Source organism: Carassius gibelio, chromosome B8, assembly GCF_023724105.1.
Source record: "Carassius gibelio isolate Cgi1373 ecotype wild population from Czech Republic chromosome B8, carGib1.2-hapl.c, whole genome shotgun sequence".
Taxonomy (NCBI): Eukaryota; Metazoa; Chordata; class Actinopteri; order Cypriniformes; family Cyprinidae; genus Carassius; species Carassius gibelio.
The window spans coordinates 2,127,210-2,148,070 of record NC_068403.1 but is presented as its reverse complement, the minus strand read 5'-3'; the positions used below and the strand labels follow the sequence as shown (position 1 = coordinate 2,148,070).

The 20,861-nt window shown below is 35.0% G+C and overlaps 1 protein-coding gene across 2 annotated transcripts in view; it reads right to left on the bottom strand.

Annotated features, from left to right (window-relative positions):
- LOC127964101 (ephrin-A5b) overlaps positions 1-20,861 on the bottom strand; it is a 94,749-nt gene that overhangs the window by 10,013 nt on the left and 63,875 nt on the right. For both annotated transcript variants that reach the window (XM_052564267.1, XM_052564266.1), the window contains exon 2: positions 7,861-8,153. In XM_052564267.1, the coding sequence (XP_052420227.1) occupies positions 7,861-8,153 (293 nt within the window). The remainder of the gene's footprint in view (positions 1-7,860; positions 8,154-20,861) is intronic.

Sequence of the window (20,861 nt, the reverse complement as noted above, 5' to 3'; positions counted from 1 at the left end):
GTAAGTATTGTTATTATTTTAATAGATGCTCATCAAGGATGGATTAATTGATCAAAAGTGACAAAATAGACATTTATAATCTGACATAAGATTTGAACTTTCTATTCATCTGTGAATTCAGAAATGCATCACAGTTTCCACAGAAATATCGTGCAGCACAACTGTGTTCAGTTTTGATAATAATCAGAAATGTTTCTCGAGCAGTAAATCATCATATTTTCATGGCTTCTGAAGATCACGTGACACTGAAGACTGGAGGAATGATGCTGAAAATACAGCGGAGCATCACAGAAATAAATTACAGCTTAACAGATATTCACATAGAAAAAAAGTTTTTGAAATTGTAGAAATATTTCACATTATTAGTGTTTTTACTATATTTTTAAACAAATAAATGCAGCCTTAATGGGCTTACGAGAGTTCTTTCAAAAACATAAACAAATATTTTACTTCCCCCAAACCTTTGAGCACCAACCACCAGAACAATGTACAATTTGCAGACAGAAACAAGTTTTCCACGTGCGCTGTAATGAAATGAACACATTTCCAGGAACACTGCCTCCTGCACTTCTCCTGCACACGGCTTAATAATCAAACTCATTTTACGATTGGAAATCTGGCACGCATGTACCCCTGTCAGACTCAGCCCAGCCTTTGGGCAAGTATGCTAATCAGCATTTATTTCATTTGACAAAGACAACATATGAATGCAGAGCTATTAAATATGCAGCGCTCTCTTTCGAGCGCCGTAGCCGGCGGCAGAGCTTTCTCGATTTGTCCTCATCCATAAAGAGCCTCGACTAATAGCATCAGCAGGGATGAAGAGCATTTCTCACAGCCCTCATCTGCCTCTCCGCTTTAGTGCTGCTGTCTTTCTCATCATGTACATGCAAATGAAAGATAAAGTGTGTGTGTGTGTGAGAGAGAGAAAGAGAGCAAGACAGAGATTGAAGTGTTACATTTTAACCTGTGAACCTATATATGACTTTCACAGGAGACGACACAAACTCATTCACACCACGCCGTGGATCAACAGCAGGAGCTCATCATGTGTTTAAACATGTTCTCATTACTGCCAATTCAGCTCAACTGCACTGTTATCTGGAGGGAACACGTTGGAATTGAATGTGCTTTTAATTTCTACAAGACACCAGAGACTTTCATCATTATGACGAGAACACAAAATTCACAATTATAAGAGCTTCAAAACCATCAGCTGTAACGTAATGAAATATTAGCAATACACAATCAGAATACACAGATATACACTTCCTGCTGTAAACCATTTATTACTGATGCACCTGACACATGGATTCCACTTCATACGGATCACACTAGCAAATGCATAGCAACACCATGGATACCACTGTAAACATGTTTTTACTGAAACTTAGCAACACCCTAACAACTGCAAACCTTGGAAACACCCAGGCAACTAGACAGAACACCCTGGCAAACGCATAGCAACACCCTAGCAACTGTTCAGAAACACCCTGGCAACCACTGTAAACATTTTTTTTTTTACTTATGCATAGCAACACCCTTACAACTGCAACTCCTTGGAAACACCCAAGCAATTACACAGAACACCTTAGCAACTGCACAGAAACACCCTGGCAACCACTGTAAACATGCTTTTTTTAACTTATGCATAGCAACACCCTAACAACTGCAACTCCTTGGAAACACCCAGGCAATTAGACAGAACACCCTAGCAACTGCACAGAAACACCCTGGCAACCACTGTAAACATTTTTTTTTAACTTATGCATAGCAACACCCTAACAACTGCAACCCCTTGGAAACACCCTGGTAGCTAAACAAAACACCCTAGCAATTGCAAAGCAACACGCTAGCAACTGTTCAGAAACCCCCTGGCAACCACTGTAAACATGTTTTTTTTTTTTACTCATGCACAGCAACACCCCAACAACAGCAACTCCTTGGAAACACCCAGGCAATTAGACAGAACACCCTAGCAACTGCACAGAAACACCCTGGCAACCACTGTAAACATGTTATTTTTTACTTATGCATAGCAACACCCTAACAACAGCAACTCCTTGGAAACACCCAGGCAATTAGACAGAACACCCTAGCAACTGCACAGAAACACCCTGGCAACCACTGTAAACATGTTTTTTTTTTACTTGTGCATAGCAATATCCTAACAACTGCAACCCCTTAGAAACACCCAGGCAACTAAACAGAATCGCCTAGCAACTGCTAAGCAACACCCTGGCAACTAGGCATAACATCACAAAACACCCTAGCGACTGCAAAGCAACACCCTAGCAACTAGGCATAACATGACAGAAAATCCTAGCAACTGCATAGCAACACCCTAGCAACCACAGTAAACATGTTATTTATTGACGCCGTTCATGTTCTTTTACAGATCTTTTACAGGCACATGGATCTCACTTCAATCTACGGTAACATAAAAACACATTAGGAGAATTCTCACAGATGCCATTCACAGACACGGCCTCTGGTGTGAGTGTGTGTGTGTGTGTGTGTGCGTGTGATGATCTGTCCACAGACGCTCTTTGGCAGTGTCTCTCAGTAAGTGTAAGATGCTGTCTGGCAGGCGGGCAGGTCCGGGCCATGTGCCACCGAATGTTACAGTCACACACACAGGAAGAGGAAAACAGCGGGATGCGGGGAAGTGTTGCGACCCAGAGGACGCAGAAGGGAATCAGACGAAGCAAAACAGAGAAGGAGAAGGTTCCATTCATCAAAGGCATGATAATGTCTGACGTGCTCCTTCACACCGCGGGAGAGGCGATGAAACGCCAGGAGTCTTCATGAGCGTGAGAGATGTGCTGGCTGAGTCTAGAGCTCATGCACAGAAATATAATAAACTCAGTTTGTCTGTCATTAAACTGATCTACATCACTGCGCTCATGCAAATGGACCGCCGTTACCATGGCAACCAGGGGCAGGCAAAATACAGAATTTAAGAATGGGCTTCCTTTGTGTGAGTTTAAATTGAACTGACCATGCAGGATGCTGAACTGGAATGAAAGAAAGGCAAATTTACTGAATTGCACATTTGGATTAACTTCTTATTAATTTAAAATAATGGTACAAATAAAAAGTACACTTATAATATTAACTATTAAGCAGATAACTTTTACTTTAATATTAAATAAATAAATAAATAAATGTTATCATGTTTTTGTGTTTTATTGTGTAAGTTAGCTGTAATCAAAATGGATCCAAAATGGATTAATTGAACTGTGAATTTTTTTTTTTTTTTTTTTACATTTCTTAATGTTTTTAAAAGAAGACTCTTCTGCTCACCCTGCATATATTCGAATAAAAAATACAGTAAAATATGAAATATTATTACAGTTTAAAACAGTGTTTTTCTGTTAATATTTGCTAGAATGTAATTTATTTCTGTGATGCTCCGCTGTATTTTCAGCATCATTCCTCCAGTCTTGTCAGTCCTGTCACATGATCTTCAGAAATCATGAAAATATGCTGATTTACTGCTCAAGAAACATTTCTGATTATTATCAATTTTGAAAACAGTCGTGCTGCACAATATTTCTGTGGAAACTGATACACTTTCGTTTTCAGAATTCACAGATAAATGTAAAGTTCAAAAGAACAGCATTTATTGGAAATAGAAACCTTTCGTAACATTATAAATGTCTTTACCGTCACTTTTTATCAATTGAATGCATCCCTGATGAATAAAAGTATTGATTTAGAAGTCTATATAACTTATTTTAAATTAAATCAAACTTAAAATATTTTGTTGAATGTATTCAAGTTATGTACCAAATATTCAAATTTTGAATTCCTGTTCTTATTCAAATCCAGTAATTTAAGTCACTCCCAATGTTATCCTGAATGACACCAAACTTTGATATTTTTCAGCATCTATCAGACCTGCAGCAGTCACTTGACAGTCGCCAGAGAGAGTAAAGCGTGATTTAATAAGAGTCCGTGGGGTCATAAACACCCCACGTCGTTCCTGACACTCCAAACCACATCCCGATTTTCCAATTCCACTCGCGTCAGATAAAAAAAAGTGATTCATTCTCCTCTCATCCACTGACTCCCTCCAGTAATATTGGATTTGGAGACCTTGAGAGATTAAAATCCATCCTTAAATTCACCATATTAGAAAAAGATGCTGTCTCAAGCATTTCGAGGTGGGGGGGTCAGCAGTACGCCCTGACCTTTGACCTCAGAGAGACATGCTCATATGGCTCACACGGTATTCAGCTCAATAGGCCGCAGAAGTGAACCTGCATTTTCCATTTTCAGTGTCACTTTCTACAGCAGCGAAAAACAGTGTTTGTCTCAGATGAGAAATTCCTCCTGATGGACACAATCTCTTCTCTGAAACAAAAAAATACTTGTTTGATTTCACCTCATGTCTCAATTGGCCTGATCAAATGGATAACAGCATAAAAACCTCACTAATTGCGCTGAAGGAACACAAGACATGGTTGTTTTTACATCTCGCAAACAGCAATTTGTCATTTTAATCCTCATTGTACATTTCCAATAAGCTGTCACACCGTGCTCACACTACAAATCTCTGACTAATGAAAATCACAGGCACGTTTCTAAAACAACAACACACTGCTGCTGAACACTGAGCTCTTTTATTGATGTAGACAAAAGAATAGGAGATTTTGATGTCATATTGTTTGCAGACTGTATTACACCCTCAAACATAGAACAGCCTAGCAAATCACAAAGCAACACACAAGCTGGTTTCTTTACCATCTACATCTACCATCATTGCTACTTAGGTAAATTCATCTTGATTTAAGAATCGTTAGATATTTATAATAGAAAATGCTAAGGATTTTTTTATTTTCTACAGTGCATAAACAGTTAAGAGCGCCACTAAAAGTCCGGCTTTTCCCAGCTGCTGCTATTAGAGAGAGATGTGACAGTCTGGAGAGATAATGTCAGTCGGTGAGGAACGGCTGCGATCAGAAAGAGTGATATCAGTTCTACTGAGCGCCACCTTCATGACGTGACCCTTCAAACAACTATTTAGAGAAATGTCACTGATAACCGCCATCTGAAAGCATCAGTAACGACACCATAATGCTCTTCTGTATTCTCAAGAGTTCACGTGAAAATTCAGTCAACAAGAATCCAGACCGTCAAGAGTCGCTAATGTATCCCCTCTCTCCCGGGTCCTCTCCACCACTCCTTGCACTCGCTCTGAGCGGGGCTCGAACCCGGGTCTCCGGCATGGGAGGCAGATGCACTAACAAGGAGGCTAAATGGCTATAGCCACTAGCATCTGTCGCTAGTGCATCTCTTGAGATCGGGGAGTGAGGTTTACCTGCACACTGGCCTCCGTTACACTAACCCCCTAAACCTCACTCCCGTCCGGGTCACGGCACCAACGTAACCCCTCTCTCCAGGGTCCTCTCCTCGCACTCGCTCCGAGCGGGGTTCGAACCCGGGTCTCCAGCCTTGGAGGCGGATGCACTAACAAGGAGGCTAAATGGGCTAACAAGGAAGCTAAATGCCTCCATTACACTAAGATAGCGAGCTGTGATCAAACTCTATAAAAACATACAAATACACAGCAAACTTAAATGAAAGGTAATTAGACTGAACCAGTTTCTATACCTTTTTATCATTGCATGACATATATATAGTATTAATTTGTCTTGATTTAAATAATACCAAGTCTGCAAATCTGACTGATAAACTTGATGCTGTTATTAAACTATAGTGTAGATAAAGTCCTGTGCGCTTTTTCCCCTTTTTGCAAAGTTTAATGTTGGTATAACTTTGGCAAAACTGTCTTTGGGTTCGTGTTGTTGAAGTCACCGGCTATTATGCCTAGCCCTAGCCCTAACTCTAACCCTAGCCCTAAATCTAGCCCTAACCTTCTGCCCCTTCTCACAAAATCAAATTTAATAAGCATAATATATATATTTTCAATGTCTGTCAATGGAGAAAGATGCGTTTCACAGTCTAACCAGCTAACCACTAGGTACGTCTAGTTTTAGTCTAGTTATAGTCTCAGACCTTAAAGGCCAAAGTCACTGTCAGCAGATATGACCAAATAAACATTCAGTGAACATGAGCATAATCAATCAGTTGAACAATATAATTAAGAAATGTGCAGTGACATGGACGTCAGTATGATATAAATCACTATTAAAACGGAGTTTGACAGTTTTCATTAAAGTCTAAATGAAAGCTTGACAGATGAACATTTGCTTAAATATTCCTGCCATGGAAAGCTAATGTCGTTAAGCGTCTCTAATTGTGAAATCATCTTTCTAAATACATATAATAATTAATAATACGATGACTCTTTCAATGTCAGCGAGACGAGTCATTGTAAAATATGGCAGCTAAAAAGTGAGACTTCAGCTTCAGCTCTGACTTTCTGTTTAGAATTATGTTCAACATGATTGTCGTGATGTATATTAATTATGATGTTCACCAGAGAGACAGAAGCTGCCAAGATCTCTCTGGCAGGAGCTGAATAAAGACTCCAGCGTAGCAAGACGGACGGATCCGTGCAGTGAGACAGAACAATCAGTCAGAGAGGGCAAACGTATTTCACAGATGTTCGCTCTGGACCGTGAGCGAGGATGATGGGACTCGAGAGAAGAGCGATATGCCGGATCATTTTCCCGTTCTCAGCGGCACCGGCGAGTCAAGCACATAATAATGGCTCTCCGTGTAACGATATGAAGGTCCTGCAGGAGCTAACTAATGAGTTTGCCTGTATTTTCATCTCACCTTGTCGACAGGTGTCCTTCAGCGAATATTGATTCATATTGATTTCTGCCCTGCCTGGATTTCATATGCATTCGTCCTTGAAAGTGAATCTCAAAAAGTTACAGCCTCGACCCAGCGAGAGAAAACATTGCATTTTCTTATCGTCTCCATGCAGTTGAGAAACATGTACAAATGGCTTTGTCACTGACACACAGCGAGGGAAATAAACTTTTATTACATCTGAAATGAAACAGCCTTTGGCCCTAAACGCATCAAAGTCCACCAGAAATGTGAGAAGTAAAAAAAAAAAAAAACAAAGCACACCTGGATGACAGGTATTTCTGGTTTCTGACTGATATTTCACCTAATAATGTAACTCTACAGTGTGACGTCATGTTTATACATCATTCTGCACGCTTGAAAAAACGATCTCTCATAAAAGACTTTAAAATCACCCAAAGCCGTTTTAAAGGCAGAAATAAAAAACTAAATAAAAACATGTTCTTTTTAAATGTATTTCTACCTTCTTGGTTTTCACATTTATACATTTGGCAATTGCTTTTATGCAATGAAATTTACACTGTGCGAGTGCCATGCTTTTGTTTTAAACGTTTAAACAAAATGTTTATGAGACTATATATACAAAATGAAAACCTATAAATAATAGTTTTAATAATCATAAGTCAACAGCCACCCCATGATGATAAAAATCCACAAACGATAACCCCATACTCAGATTCTTCTATGTGCGACATCACACAGACCCAGGCTCCTCCCACTATTGTTGATTGACACTGGCCCACCGATCTACATAAATGTGTCTATGTCCACACGAATCATTCGTGATCCGGCCTCAAGTGGGTATAAGGTTCTTTTATGAATCTTCGCTTTTCCTAATAACATGCTAATTAGCAAGTTCCACTGTCTAAGCTAGCACGGAAGAGAGGGGCGGGGTCAGCAGAGCTCATTAGCATTTAAAGCAACATGCACTAAAACGGCTTGCTGTGAATAGAGCTGTTTATGACAAGGTGACATACACTACCATTGATAAGTTTGAACCAAAGTATGTTATAGATTTTTCATTAACCCCCTAAAGAATCAATTCAGTCGGCCTCTCGCTCTCATACTCACAGATGTAGTAATACTCTCGGCCCGGTCTGAACTCGAAGCCCAGCGAGAAAGGCGTGAAGAGCTGGAACTTCTCGGAGAACTTGAGCGGGCCGTTGGGCGAGTGCGGCCGGTTGCACTCCCAGCGCTTGAAGCCCTTGGCCGTGTGGTCACACGTGCTGTAGCCGTCATAGTTGACCATGTAGAGCACATAACGCTCCGCTCTCTCCTCAGGGACCGAGTCCTCATAGTGCGGACAGTAGACGTCCAGGTAGTCGTTTATACAGACGTCGATGTGATAGTCTCCACGGTGAAACCTGCAGGACACATAGAGCCAGATTCATCAGAAAACAATCCTACGCTTCTCCTATCAAGTGCTTCATGCATCTGAAAGATTTCAGAGAGAAATGTGTGATAGATTGCACATGTAATTCATTTTCCAAAGCGACGGGAACATGAGACTGAAACCGCTTTTTGCTTTAAAAATGAACGCTTTTCTAAACTAAAACAATCTTCCAGTGAATATGAGAGGATGCTCTTTAATCACAAGCAATGATATTTTAGTATCTTTGATATACTATTTCAGTTTTTGTTAATATTCTGAACATTAATTGTTAGTAAATGTTAGTTACTAACGTTAATTAATTGTAAAGTATTACTTTTTTAGTTCATTTAGTTAGCGACTGTAGTACTTTGATGTAAATTAAAAAAGAAAAATTTAGCTTCTGAAATCAGAATCAGAGAAAAAAATATTAAAATGATAAAATGTATTTAAAAAATGTAAATTAAAAAATAAAAATATTTCCAAATGTAATTGTTATATTTTATATTTAATTTTAGTTTAGTTTTTTTTTTTTTTATATATTAGTTAAAATAACTAATGGCAACTTATTGTAAATTGTTACCGTTTTCTTTTATTTAATCTTAGTGACTGCAGCACACTAAGAAAGTATGTGAAATGCTGCCATGGTAAATAGCTGAAATATTTTTTTTCAAAATATTTTATACATTTTATATTTTAGTTTAAGACTTTTTACAAATATTTATTTTATTTCAGATTTCAATTTTTATTTTTATTTTATTTTAGATTTAGTTACCGCTAATAACTGAATACGTTTGCATTTTACTGAGATAAACACTGGTTTGCTTCCAAACACTCCTCTGACTCGTTTGCCAAGCATCTTGAAACAACTCCAACTTGCAACACAAGAAATGATCTCATTAATCACAAAAGAGACTAACATGTCCAAATACGTGCCTGATGTGTTTACGGATGACATCTGCTATAATCTCACTGATGAAATACACAACGTGCTCGTATTCTGTTCTCAGAACACTGTTTGTGAAAGCGTTGAAGAGAATGACCTCTGACTCACAGTATTTCTGTCTTTGGGCCGCCGACCCTCAAGTGCACGCTTCACCTGTAAACACTCTCAACCTCGTTCTCTAAACTTCCAACGAATGACTAAACAACCTCATTCCTGCCTCTAAACAGCCATTTCACTGGCAGCTCAAAGTTTTAATTGAGAATCAGTTAGAGAAATGGCCTGACAGAAACTTTTAATTGAAATTCTCCATCCTTGAATTCCACCGAAAAACTATTCTATCGCTGTTTTAAATCAGAAATCGAAGCGTGCGGCGAATGGCGATGCTGTTGACAGTCTAGAGCTGAAATAAATCAGAGACCGATCCGATCAGGCCAAATATATTCAAGAGCAGACAGAAAAGCTCTCCTCGTTCAATCTGCATCACTGTTTGCATCCGCACACACACTCAGCTCAATTAACAAAGTTAATAATCCTCTTCTCAATGACGGCACGCTTCATTAGCAGGAGCCGCTGGTGTTCTGGAGGGGTAAACAGCGAGGACAGACAATTAACGTCAACACCAGACCGTCAGAGCTCCTGTATTTACGTCTGGAATAAATACATTCTACATGCAAGAAACTGAAAAGTGATTAATGCATATCCAACGAATGGTTAAGCTTCTGACAAGGTTTCTTCAGTGTTTTAAACAAACGTCTTTTAATAACATTTATGGAACGTTCATTGTTTGGTAACATTATCAAAACGTTACTTTGTATCGTTCATGGAACGTTCAACTCTTAAAAGTTGTATCTACTAATGTTATTTAATGGAACAGAGCTGTTACTTTGTAACACGTTATTTGTTAATTGTTAATGTAAGTTACTAAAATTAACCATTTGCTACAAATGTTAAATGTTATCACATTTTTTTTGTGTAATTAGTTTTAGCGACTTAGTATTAGCGACTTTAGTATTTCAAACTAAACTTCACAAAAATGAGAAATGTTGCTTTTTTATATAAGATTTAATATTTAACATTTAATATACATATATTCTTAATTTATATACTGACCATTTTTGCAAATCATTACAGTTATTTTTATAAACTACATACTATTTATTTCAGATGGTTAATATTTTCAAACTTTAAATGAACATTAGCAAAATGTTCTTAGCACTTTATTTAAGAATATATTAAATCTTCAAAACAAACATGAACTATAAAATATCTAAAAAGATTGTATCGTATCAGCCCAAATAATAACAATAATAATACAAATTATAATAATAACATACTTATTCAAAATATTCGGTATAATTTATATAGTAATAATAAAAAGAAAAAACTATATATTTTGCAAGACATAAATATTTTATAATACATACACACACATTATATATTATATAAATATTACTATAATATTAGCATAAATATTCCTTTATAAAAATAGCCTAAACATTCACATAATCAAGAAAAACTTTAAATGTAAAAAAAATAAAGACAATCCATATGTTTTGATTTTTCTGAGAACTTTCATAACTTAATGGGAACATTTTCAAAACATTCGTAGGTCTTATTTTTATTATGTTGAATTGCTGCTGAAAGATCACCAAACTTAAGTGTATTCTAGCTTAAATTTAAATACCGTGGTAAACAAATACAGTAAATGTTACCACTAAAAACTCATTCAGCACTGCAGTATTATATTTCCTGCTTTCAGAGGGAAATGCAGAGATTTACTGTGAGAACAGATGTTTGGAAATTTCTGCTCTTATCCATAAAATATAATTTCATAGACACATAATTCAACAGCTGAAGAAGCTGTGGTCTTTTGAAGTTTCGCAAACAATATTTCAATAGACACAAGCTTTTTCTCTCATCTGGAGCTCGGTATGAAGAACAGCGGTTCTAACTGGTTACAAAACAAATATTCAGTAGACGCTGCTTCTGAAGATCTCACGCCAAGAACTGCAGAAATACAGACAGATTGTTGAATATGAATATTACGTTTCTCTGGATGAGAATAGAGTTGCAATATTTCTTTTGAAACCCCAGGACCCAGAATATTATTCATAAGAGGAATGTCCCTGTAAAGTCTAGCGAGGTTTTAATCTGTTTTTATTTGTTACTGATATCACTTCGTCTGCACATAAATTTATAGATTTCCAGGAACCTCGTGGCAATCTATTTTAAATTAAATTAATTTGCTGTCTTTCAAAAGCAATACAGTCTGACACAAACATCCTGTGTTCAGTTGTGTGTAACATGACCTAATTTAGCAAAAATATTTTCAGCAAGCTCGAAGCACAAGTACAGTGATGGAAGTCTATGAGCAAGGCACTGCGGAGGGTTGAAACAGAAATGTGCCATTTGTGTTTAATTACAGCACATATTAAATCCTGAAAATGATCTGTAAATATGAAAATAAGCTGTAGAGTATCTAATTAAGACACTTTTCAAGAAGATTTTTTTAACAGTCTAAATAACAACAACCACTACTACAACAAAAACAATAATATAACTACTACTATTAATAATAGTGTTACAATATATGCTTCTTTAATAAAAACAAATGCTATATATGTATAACAACAATAATAACTACGATTAATAAAAAGTTATACAATATATACTTAATAAAAGCCATTATATATACTCTCTCTCTCTCTCTCTCTCTCTCTCTCTCTCTCTGTATATATATATATATATATATATATATATATATATATATTATATTACTGTAATTGTTAATTGCAGTAAAGCTGAGCTGTAAAGTCTCAGTCTAAATAGCAAGAACCATAGTTAATAATATTAAAAACAATTATATACAATATAATTATTTAATTAAAGCTTATGCTATAAATTATCATATCATTAATAATAATAGAATTTGCAATATTCTAATATATATGAAAAATATTTTATTTTTAATTAATGTTTTACAATAGTTTTTTATAACATTATATATATATATATATATATATATATATATATATATATATATATATATATATATATATATATATATATAGTTACAGTATTTTTATTATTATTATTGTTATTTTGATGATATGTTAAATGTGTAATTGTGATGCTTTTGCTTTCAAAACAGTGTGTATTTAAATGTTTATCCGGGTGAAATATCAAACCCCATTGACTTCCACTGTAAGTGCATTACTTGAAATGCAATTTTCCTTTGTTTTTACAAAGTGGAAATGATTTTCTGTGTTAATGGACCGGATGTCACAGATGCCGGATCTTGTATTGATTCCATACATTTCCTTTAATTCATTTATCCGGGTGATTATTATTATTTTTTCCACTGTTATTTTCTCGACCTCTGCTGAAAAACAAGTATTGAGAAACTCGGTTCTGCTGTTCCTGCAGGAAAAGTCCTCCATGCTCCGGTCATACGAAAGGCAGTAATTAAAAACTGGGAATGGATGGCAGGCTAATTGTCAAATTATGATAATTACACGTCTTTGTTATGCTCCAGCTGTCTGGGAGAGAAGCTGAGGTCAAATGCAGCTCTGTAATCAGAGAGGAGGATCGGCCAACTTTAGAACATTTATTACAAGCTGATTATAAACCCGAGGAGCTCACCATGCTTTCTGTCTTTGACTCTGTACTGGGTCTGTTTGGGACTGAGGCGGCCTTCCATACAGCCTCCTGATTGGTCCATTTCCCTGACAATTACACAGCTCACTGAAAGCGGCCACACAGTAAATGAAGAGCCGTCTGACGGCACAATGATTACGCTGCTCGACCGCCCGACAGAGAGAGAGAAAATCCATTCACTGTGATAAGACCTGCAGGTGTGATTGCCCACTGCACTTGACTGAGAAAACACACACACACACATTTACTGAGCATCTGAATGAAGCCAATGTGGATATATATGTATACATATTCTGGAGGGTGAAGGCATGTCAAAGATGAGGATGTAATACATTCTGGCGTATTCTGCATTACGTCTGTTTCCACACATCTCAATACCCATCTGCTGTTTTTAAACACAGTATCGTTCTACTTTATATCCAAGGTGTGTGTTTCTCCAGTGTTTTACCTCACTGGAGCTGACAGCTGCATTTACCTCTCACTGTTCACTGTGCAAAGCTCAAATAAACATGTCTAGCTGTACTGTATTTACCGTGGTGCTGTCATTAGCATAAAACAAAGTACAATAAACACTAATACAATGCATCAACAACTTAACCCTCTAATACTAACATAATATATTCTATTTCATCTACTCGTTTTCTTGTTTATTAAAAAATCGACCATCTAACACTAGCGTTCTCTATTCTATCTAATTGTTTTATTTTATTTATTATTCAAAATAATAAAAAACTTGCTAAGTGTACTGTGACTACATAGGGCTTGTCATAGCCAGTGGAGTAGAGTATTATGAGAGAGTGTGATTACCTGCATCTGATTACAGCATTCATTCTTTAGATCAATCTCATATTCACAATAAAACATGAGTTTGAATGTCCGCTGAGGAGAGCGATATCTTTATCATAATATCCTTTCATCTGTATAGCTTAACTTTAGATGACAGTGCTGGGTCTTACAAGTTGTTATTGAAAGTAAAAATAACTTTCTCGTTTACAACCAAGTTTCAGTCTTTCAAAATAAAAGTCTTTACTGCTGACTCACTCATAAAAACATGTCGCCATCTAATGTTGGAACAATGTATCCAAACGCAAAAGTTGTTACGCAATTCAGTCAAAAGTACAAAGGCAGCGCTCTGATATACAGTAATGAAGTTATATAAAATATTATTTTGAGACTTTGCCCTCAGCCAAAACTATTTGCTCTAGAACAAATAATAGATTAATGAGATCAAACACTGCCCATTAGAATGACCCAAAACTAATTATATCTCATATTTAACTACTATAGAGACATCAGAGCCAGCAGTTCATTTCAGATCTGGTCGAGGTGAAGCGCGCTCAGTTGGTTTTATAAGCACTGAATGAGATTAATAAAAATGTGTGTGTGTGTGTAGACATGTATATAAAATTATGCCAATCATGTATATGTCAAATAACATTAACATATCCACGAACATACAAGCCACTGTGATTATGATCAGAAATGAAGTTCCTCAATTGTCATTGAATCATCATCAATCCACACTACATGTGTTCCCAGCCCATTCCCAGAGAACCATTAGAGACCTGGAATTCGGAAGTCCACCGTGAGACATTTTTCCATGTAAAGTGGTGGGATGCGTGACAGGAGGGATCAACAGCCTGTCTTTCTATCAGATCTCCACCTGCTCCCGTTCCAGCAGCCCTGCTGAATACAAGCAACAGCTGCCTTCAATAAATCCTGAAGCTGCTGCAGCGCAGGTAATATCTGTAACCGAAGAGGCCTGATCGTAAGTCCTTCTGCAGTCGAGCAGGACACTATTTAGGAGGTTAGGCATGTGGCGCTCACCCAGAACGCGTCTAGAGTTTTCATACGAGCCGAGATGGAAACAGCAACCGTATTTCCATCATTGCAAGAATGCGGAGGGAAGTTGTGCTGATGGTTTGATGGGCTGCTGGTTGGACCATCTCACCTGCTTCTGGCTAAAAGCACCAGTCAACACATGCTGGACACATGTTTGACTTCCTCTGTCTGGCTTGCAAACATCCTTGCCAAAAAGCCGCGAGGAAAATCTGGTTTAGAAAGACACGCGCATGAACCTGAAGTGCCTGAGATCCCACAAGAAACAGGAGAGGAGAAAATCAAACATACCAAGCAGAAAATGGGTATCAATCCCAACTGTTAGCATGCCAAATTAGGACTATTGCTTCCCAAATTCTATCTATCTATCTATCTATCTATCTATCTATCTATCTATCTATCTATCTATCTATCTATCTATCTATCTATCTATCTATCTATCTATATTACGGGTGTAACAGTACACAAATATAACGGTTCGGTACATACCTCGGTTTTAACGTAACGTTCGGTACGAAATATGGGGGAAAACTGAACAAGTGGCATTTTCTTTAAAGTTTACATTTTGTTATTGATACAAATCTACATCAGCTTACACTTAAAACTATAGAGAGCCATTTTTCATTATAAGGTTACAATTAGGCCTAACAACTTAACCCAAACATAAATTCAATTACGATTTATTTTTAAATAGATGATCAACACTCAGCTTATAATAAAATAATAAAATGTATGCAAACATGTACATGGCACATAATGCAGTTTTTATATTAACTTATAAATGATACAAATTTGAAGTTATTTGTTAAAATATATTCAATCACACAATGGCTGTCATTACATTTTTCATAACAGATTAATTTAAACATACTGTACATTAAATAATTGAGACTAACAGGTTTAGTAAAATATAATGAGTATATGGTGTAATATTTCACAAAATGCTCCTCTTTAGACTTAATTTTAGCTAGATTCTGTAATCACAACTTTCGGAGCGATTGGCATGGTAATGTACATGGCAATGTGAATGTATTTGGCTCATAGCAGATCTATACAGGTGGAGCTGGGGAAGGTGGAGGGTTTCTGAAACAAGCGTACGAGCTTACATAACGAGGTTCATGCATCAGATTTCATAAGCAGCACACATGTTGATCAGAATCACCACCACAAGCAAACATCTGCAATTATGAATGGGCAGTAACAACAGGGTCAGATCTGAGCGTTTCTCTGTGGGTCAGAGCGAGTTCAGCTCATTTACTGACGACTAAATCATGGAGACGCTGCTCTCCTCCGGCTCTTCTTAAAGAAGACAAACAGACGACGCCAGAGTAAACCGCGCTCCATCTTTATTAATATGCTCATCAAATATCCCAAATATCCTTGCTGGCTTGAGGATTTACATAATAGCATGTAAATTGAGGCTGCTTGAGTTTACTTCACTCAGTAAAAATGAATATTTCCTTTTAGAGATGGTTTGAAGCTATTAATCAACTCGTGTGTCACCTGATAAACACATTCAGAGAAATAAAACCAGTCTGGAAAACACTGTGATTTACTCACACATGCAAAACCACATTGTATTGCTTACACAAATTTTCAAAACTTGGCCTCTTTTTTTTTTTTTTTTTTTACTATACACACAAATCCAAGAATTGCACACACAAAATGTAAAAATGCACATCTCTTGCAAAATAAAGCATTGTATTCAAAATATCTCAAAAACAGACATTTGCAAACACCATTTTTGTGTGTTGCACAGAGAATTGTGTTTTGTGTTTTGCAAAAAGTGTTTTTTTATGGTTAGTGTATCATTAGTGTTTGGTTTTGTATATTTGGTGTGTGTTTCTGCTGTTTGAGAGTCAGCTTTCAGAAACTGTGTGACAAGAAAAGACTTTGTGTGCAAGCACTTGAAAAAAAAACAACTGTAAAATTATTAGATATAATATTTATAGCAACATGTAAATAATAAGAATATGTTTAAGTTAAAGTACTAAAATTATCAACTAGTAAAAATCACTTTCATTAATTAAAATGTAATAATATGAAACAAATAGAATAGAAATATAGCTAAAAATAATCAAACTTAAAATTAAAACAATATTTGTTATAATAAATAATATTTACTGTAATTTTTTATATTATTATTAATAATAATGTAATTATAAATAATATTATTTAGTAGACGAAGTACTAAAATCACTAAAAATAAATGTATAAATCTATCTATCATCCATATAAATATATATATATATATATATATATATATATATATATATATATATATATATATATATATATATATATATATATATAAACACACATAAGCACATAAAAAAATTACTAAAACTTTAGCAAAAAATTAAATTGAAATACTGTAAATATAGAAACCTCTCAAAACATTAAGAAACACTGTAACAGTAGGTAAATAATGTTAAAATACCTCTGACACTGATAGTGTACAGTGGTTACTGTGTGAAAGTGAGAGTGTGCTGCGACATCAACACTTTCCTCAGAAACAGAACAGAAGAGAGGACGAGACTCAAGCTGTCGATCTGGAGCGGATCTCGCCTCTAATGAGCTTCAGGACTGGGGTTCGAGGCCAGAATGCCAGCGGATGATCTGGATGATTTGTGTACGAGATGGTGTGAAATGTCTGACGGAGAGCACAAACACAAAACTGGATGTGAGGAAACACAAACCCACGGGGAATGACGCGGTGCAATGTGTGCCATGCCTCGTATTTCTGGACTCTGCATTTACAGTAATAATATCTCTCGAAGCACGGCATCGCACCCAAGATAGCAACATGTGAGTGTTTATTACAGATGATTATTCACATCAGGGCTGGACTCTCTCTCTCTCTCTCTCTCTCTCTCTCTCTCTCTGTGTGTGTGTGGTTTATGGGTTAGTTAATCAAATACTAGTCTGTTTTTTATTTAACTTTATTCTTTTATTTAATTGCATTTCAGTCGTTCAAATTTTACTTTATTTTATTTCTATTTTATTTTATTCTATTTCAGTTGTTTAAATACTGCTTTGTCAACTAAATGAAAAAAAAAAAAGTTTTTTTAAAATATTTATTTTTATTTTACTTTTTTGTATCATTTCAGTTTAGCTGATATTTATTTCCTGTAACATATTTTTTATTGTTTTAGTTGGCTATAATAACCTTGATATAAAATAAAAAACAATATACGCATATCTATAGCAGATTTATAGCTTTCAAACCTAAAATATATTCAAATAACATTCATATAAAATCAATGAGAAAATATAGCTTTGGAACAAGCTGAAATAAAAATCTGCTATTTTATTTTATTTTTATTTTGTATTTTATTTTTCCATTATGTAGCATACATAAGAAACTTTGAATCTCTCTTCAACACACCTACCTGAAATTATTACACTGACTTAGAGTTCATGTCATAAAATCTACAACAGATATTTAATATTTAGTGTGAGAGCAGCTAGAAAAGCTCTCTCTCGAGCAGGTTTGATCCACGTGTTACGATGAGTGAGCGTCCTCAGGTGAGCTAAAGAGATAACCAGTCATGTCCATTAGGATCTGACCTCTGGGGCAGGTCTGTGACCTCTGACCCCGCCGGGTCATGAGACTCGACTGAATTATGTGATCTGCGGCGGCAATCAGCCTCTTACACAGCCTTTCTTTTTTTTCAGCATCATTCCTCCAGTCTTCAGTGTCACATTATCTTCAGAAATCATGAAAATATGATGATTTACTGCTCGAGAAACATTTCTGATTATTATCATTACATTAACATTTTGTCATTTAGCAGACGCTTTTATCCAAAGTGACAGTGGAAGCAATCCAAACTAATTAAAGAGCAATGATATGCAAGTGCTATTACATGTCTTAGCTAGCTTAATTTGATACATATAGCATGCTTTTATTTTTTTATTATATAATAAATAAAAAGAAACAGATGAATAGAAAATGAATAGAGCAAGCTAGTGTTAGAGGTCTTTTTTTGTTGTTGTTGCTTTATGTTAATTGTAAAACAAATAAAAAGCATGCATTAAGTAAACATAAACAGAATTGATAAGCTAGTGTTTTTTATGTATTTATTTTTTTTATATTTTTTTTTTACTTTATCAATACTGAAAACAGTTCATTATTTTGTGGAAACCCTGATCCATTTAATTTCCAATTGTATTTATTTAAAAAAAAAAAATTATAGGAAATTAAAAGGTACATCATTTATTTGAACCAGATTTTTTTTGTAACAATATAAAAAATTTTACTGTCGCTTTTTATCATTTTTAATCCGTCCTTGATGAATAAAAGTATTAATTTCTTTAAATAATAATAATGTTTTTTGCTTTTTCCAATTTAAATTTGACACATAAAATAATTAAATACATAAAATTACTGATATAAAAAGTCATTATAATTAACAAAAAAAAGAGATAAGCCCTCAATACAGTTGTCTTTATTCACATACATAAATATTACAATGCAATGACCATAAAATGAGCAAAATAAAATAAAATAAAAAAATCAGTTTTGTTTTTCTGTTTTGTTTTAATTATGTCTGTTTAGTATTTTTGTTTTGTTTTAGTTTTAGTTTTAGCACATCAACATAAACAAAACAAAAATAAATAAATTTTGCCTTCAATTATAAAAAAAATAAAAAACACTTTTAATGTATTAAATTGATCAAAAGTGACAGTAAAGATTTCAATTTCAAATAAATGTTCTTTAAAACTTTTTATTCTGAAAAATTCAGAAGAAAAAAAATCATTGTTTCCACAAAAATATTGTGCAGCACAACTGTGTTCAACACTGATAATAATCAGAAATGTTTCTTGAGCAGTAAATCATCATATTTTCATGATTTCTGAAGATCATGTGACACTGAAGACTGGAGGAATGATGCTGAAAATACAGCGGAGCATCACAGAAATAAATTACACTTTAACACAGATTCACACAGAAAACAGATGTTTTAAATTATAATAATATTTCAAATTTTTACTGTGTTTTTGATCAAATAAATGCAGCCTGGGTGAGAATCTAAGATGAAAATCTATGATTTGTAGGAGTGTGAGAACATGATGAATGAACTATGGACTATGCCTTTGCTCGAATGAAAGCGGGAAGGACAGAGGGAATATTCAGACGCTAAACATAGCGAGCGCTGACAGCAAACCGAGCGTCTCGCTGTCCGAACCCCTGCAGCTGTTGCCTAACTCTCCCGTCGAGTCTTGGCAGATCTGTCAGAGCCTCGGGGTCGAGCGTCTGCTCACAGCGGGTCTGGAGAAACAGCCCAAACACACTCCAGCTGACCCTCGCTCACATTACAGCCCCACAAAACCAGCCATGAGGGTCATTTTGGAGAAGTTGAGATGCATGCATCATCTGAAAGCTGAATAAAGCATCTCTCCATTGATGTGTGGTTTGTTAGGAGGACAATATTAAAAAAGGGTGCAAGAAAATCTACATATAGAGAAAATCATCTTTAAAGTATAGTTCTTAGCAATGCATATTACTAAGCTTTGATATATTTACACTAAATATCTGCAAGGAACATGATCTTTGCATAATATTCGAATGATTTTTGGCATCTATATTTTGACCCATGTATTGTTGGCTATTGCTACAGAAAATATTAGACAAAAATATCAAGGCCATAGCTTCATTGAAAGTTCACTGAAACGAAATAAATGTTAGCTACAATGACATATTTTAGTTTGTTGCAAAAGGTAAAATTTTACTTTTTTAGTTTGTGTTTTTTTTTATTACTAAAACCAATACATAAATAAATAAATAAAACTGATATAAAAACACAAATAAATAAATAAATAGACATATTTTATAAAAACAAATAAACAAACAAACAAAAAAATGCTCCAGGAAAACATTACACTAAAATTAAAATCGAATCAGAAAATATAAAAAGATAAAAAGTAAAAAAATATAAATAATAGTAATTAATTAACGGAAATTAAGCAGAAAGAAAAAAATATATAAAATAAAAACTAAAACCAACAAAATTACTAAAGCTTAAAATAAAACTAAAATGAAAACAGAATATATATATATATATATAAAAAACAAATTCAAAATATTATAAACCATAATAATATATTAATATTACTTAAAAAAACTAAATTTTATTTACTTCAAAAAACATTAAAAAAAAAACAATTATTATAACTTAAGTTAAAGTTAAAGCAAAACATAAAAAAAAAGATTACAAAAGTTATATGAAATTACATATTAGTAATAGTAAAAAAAAA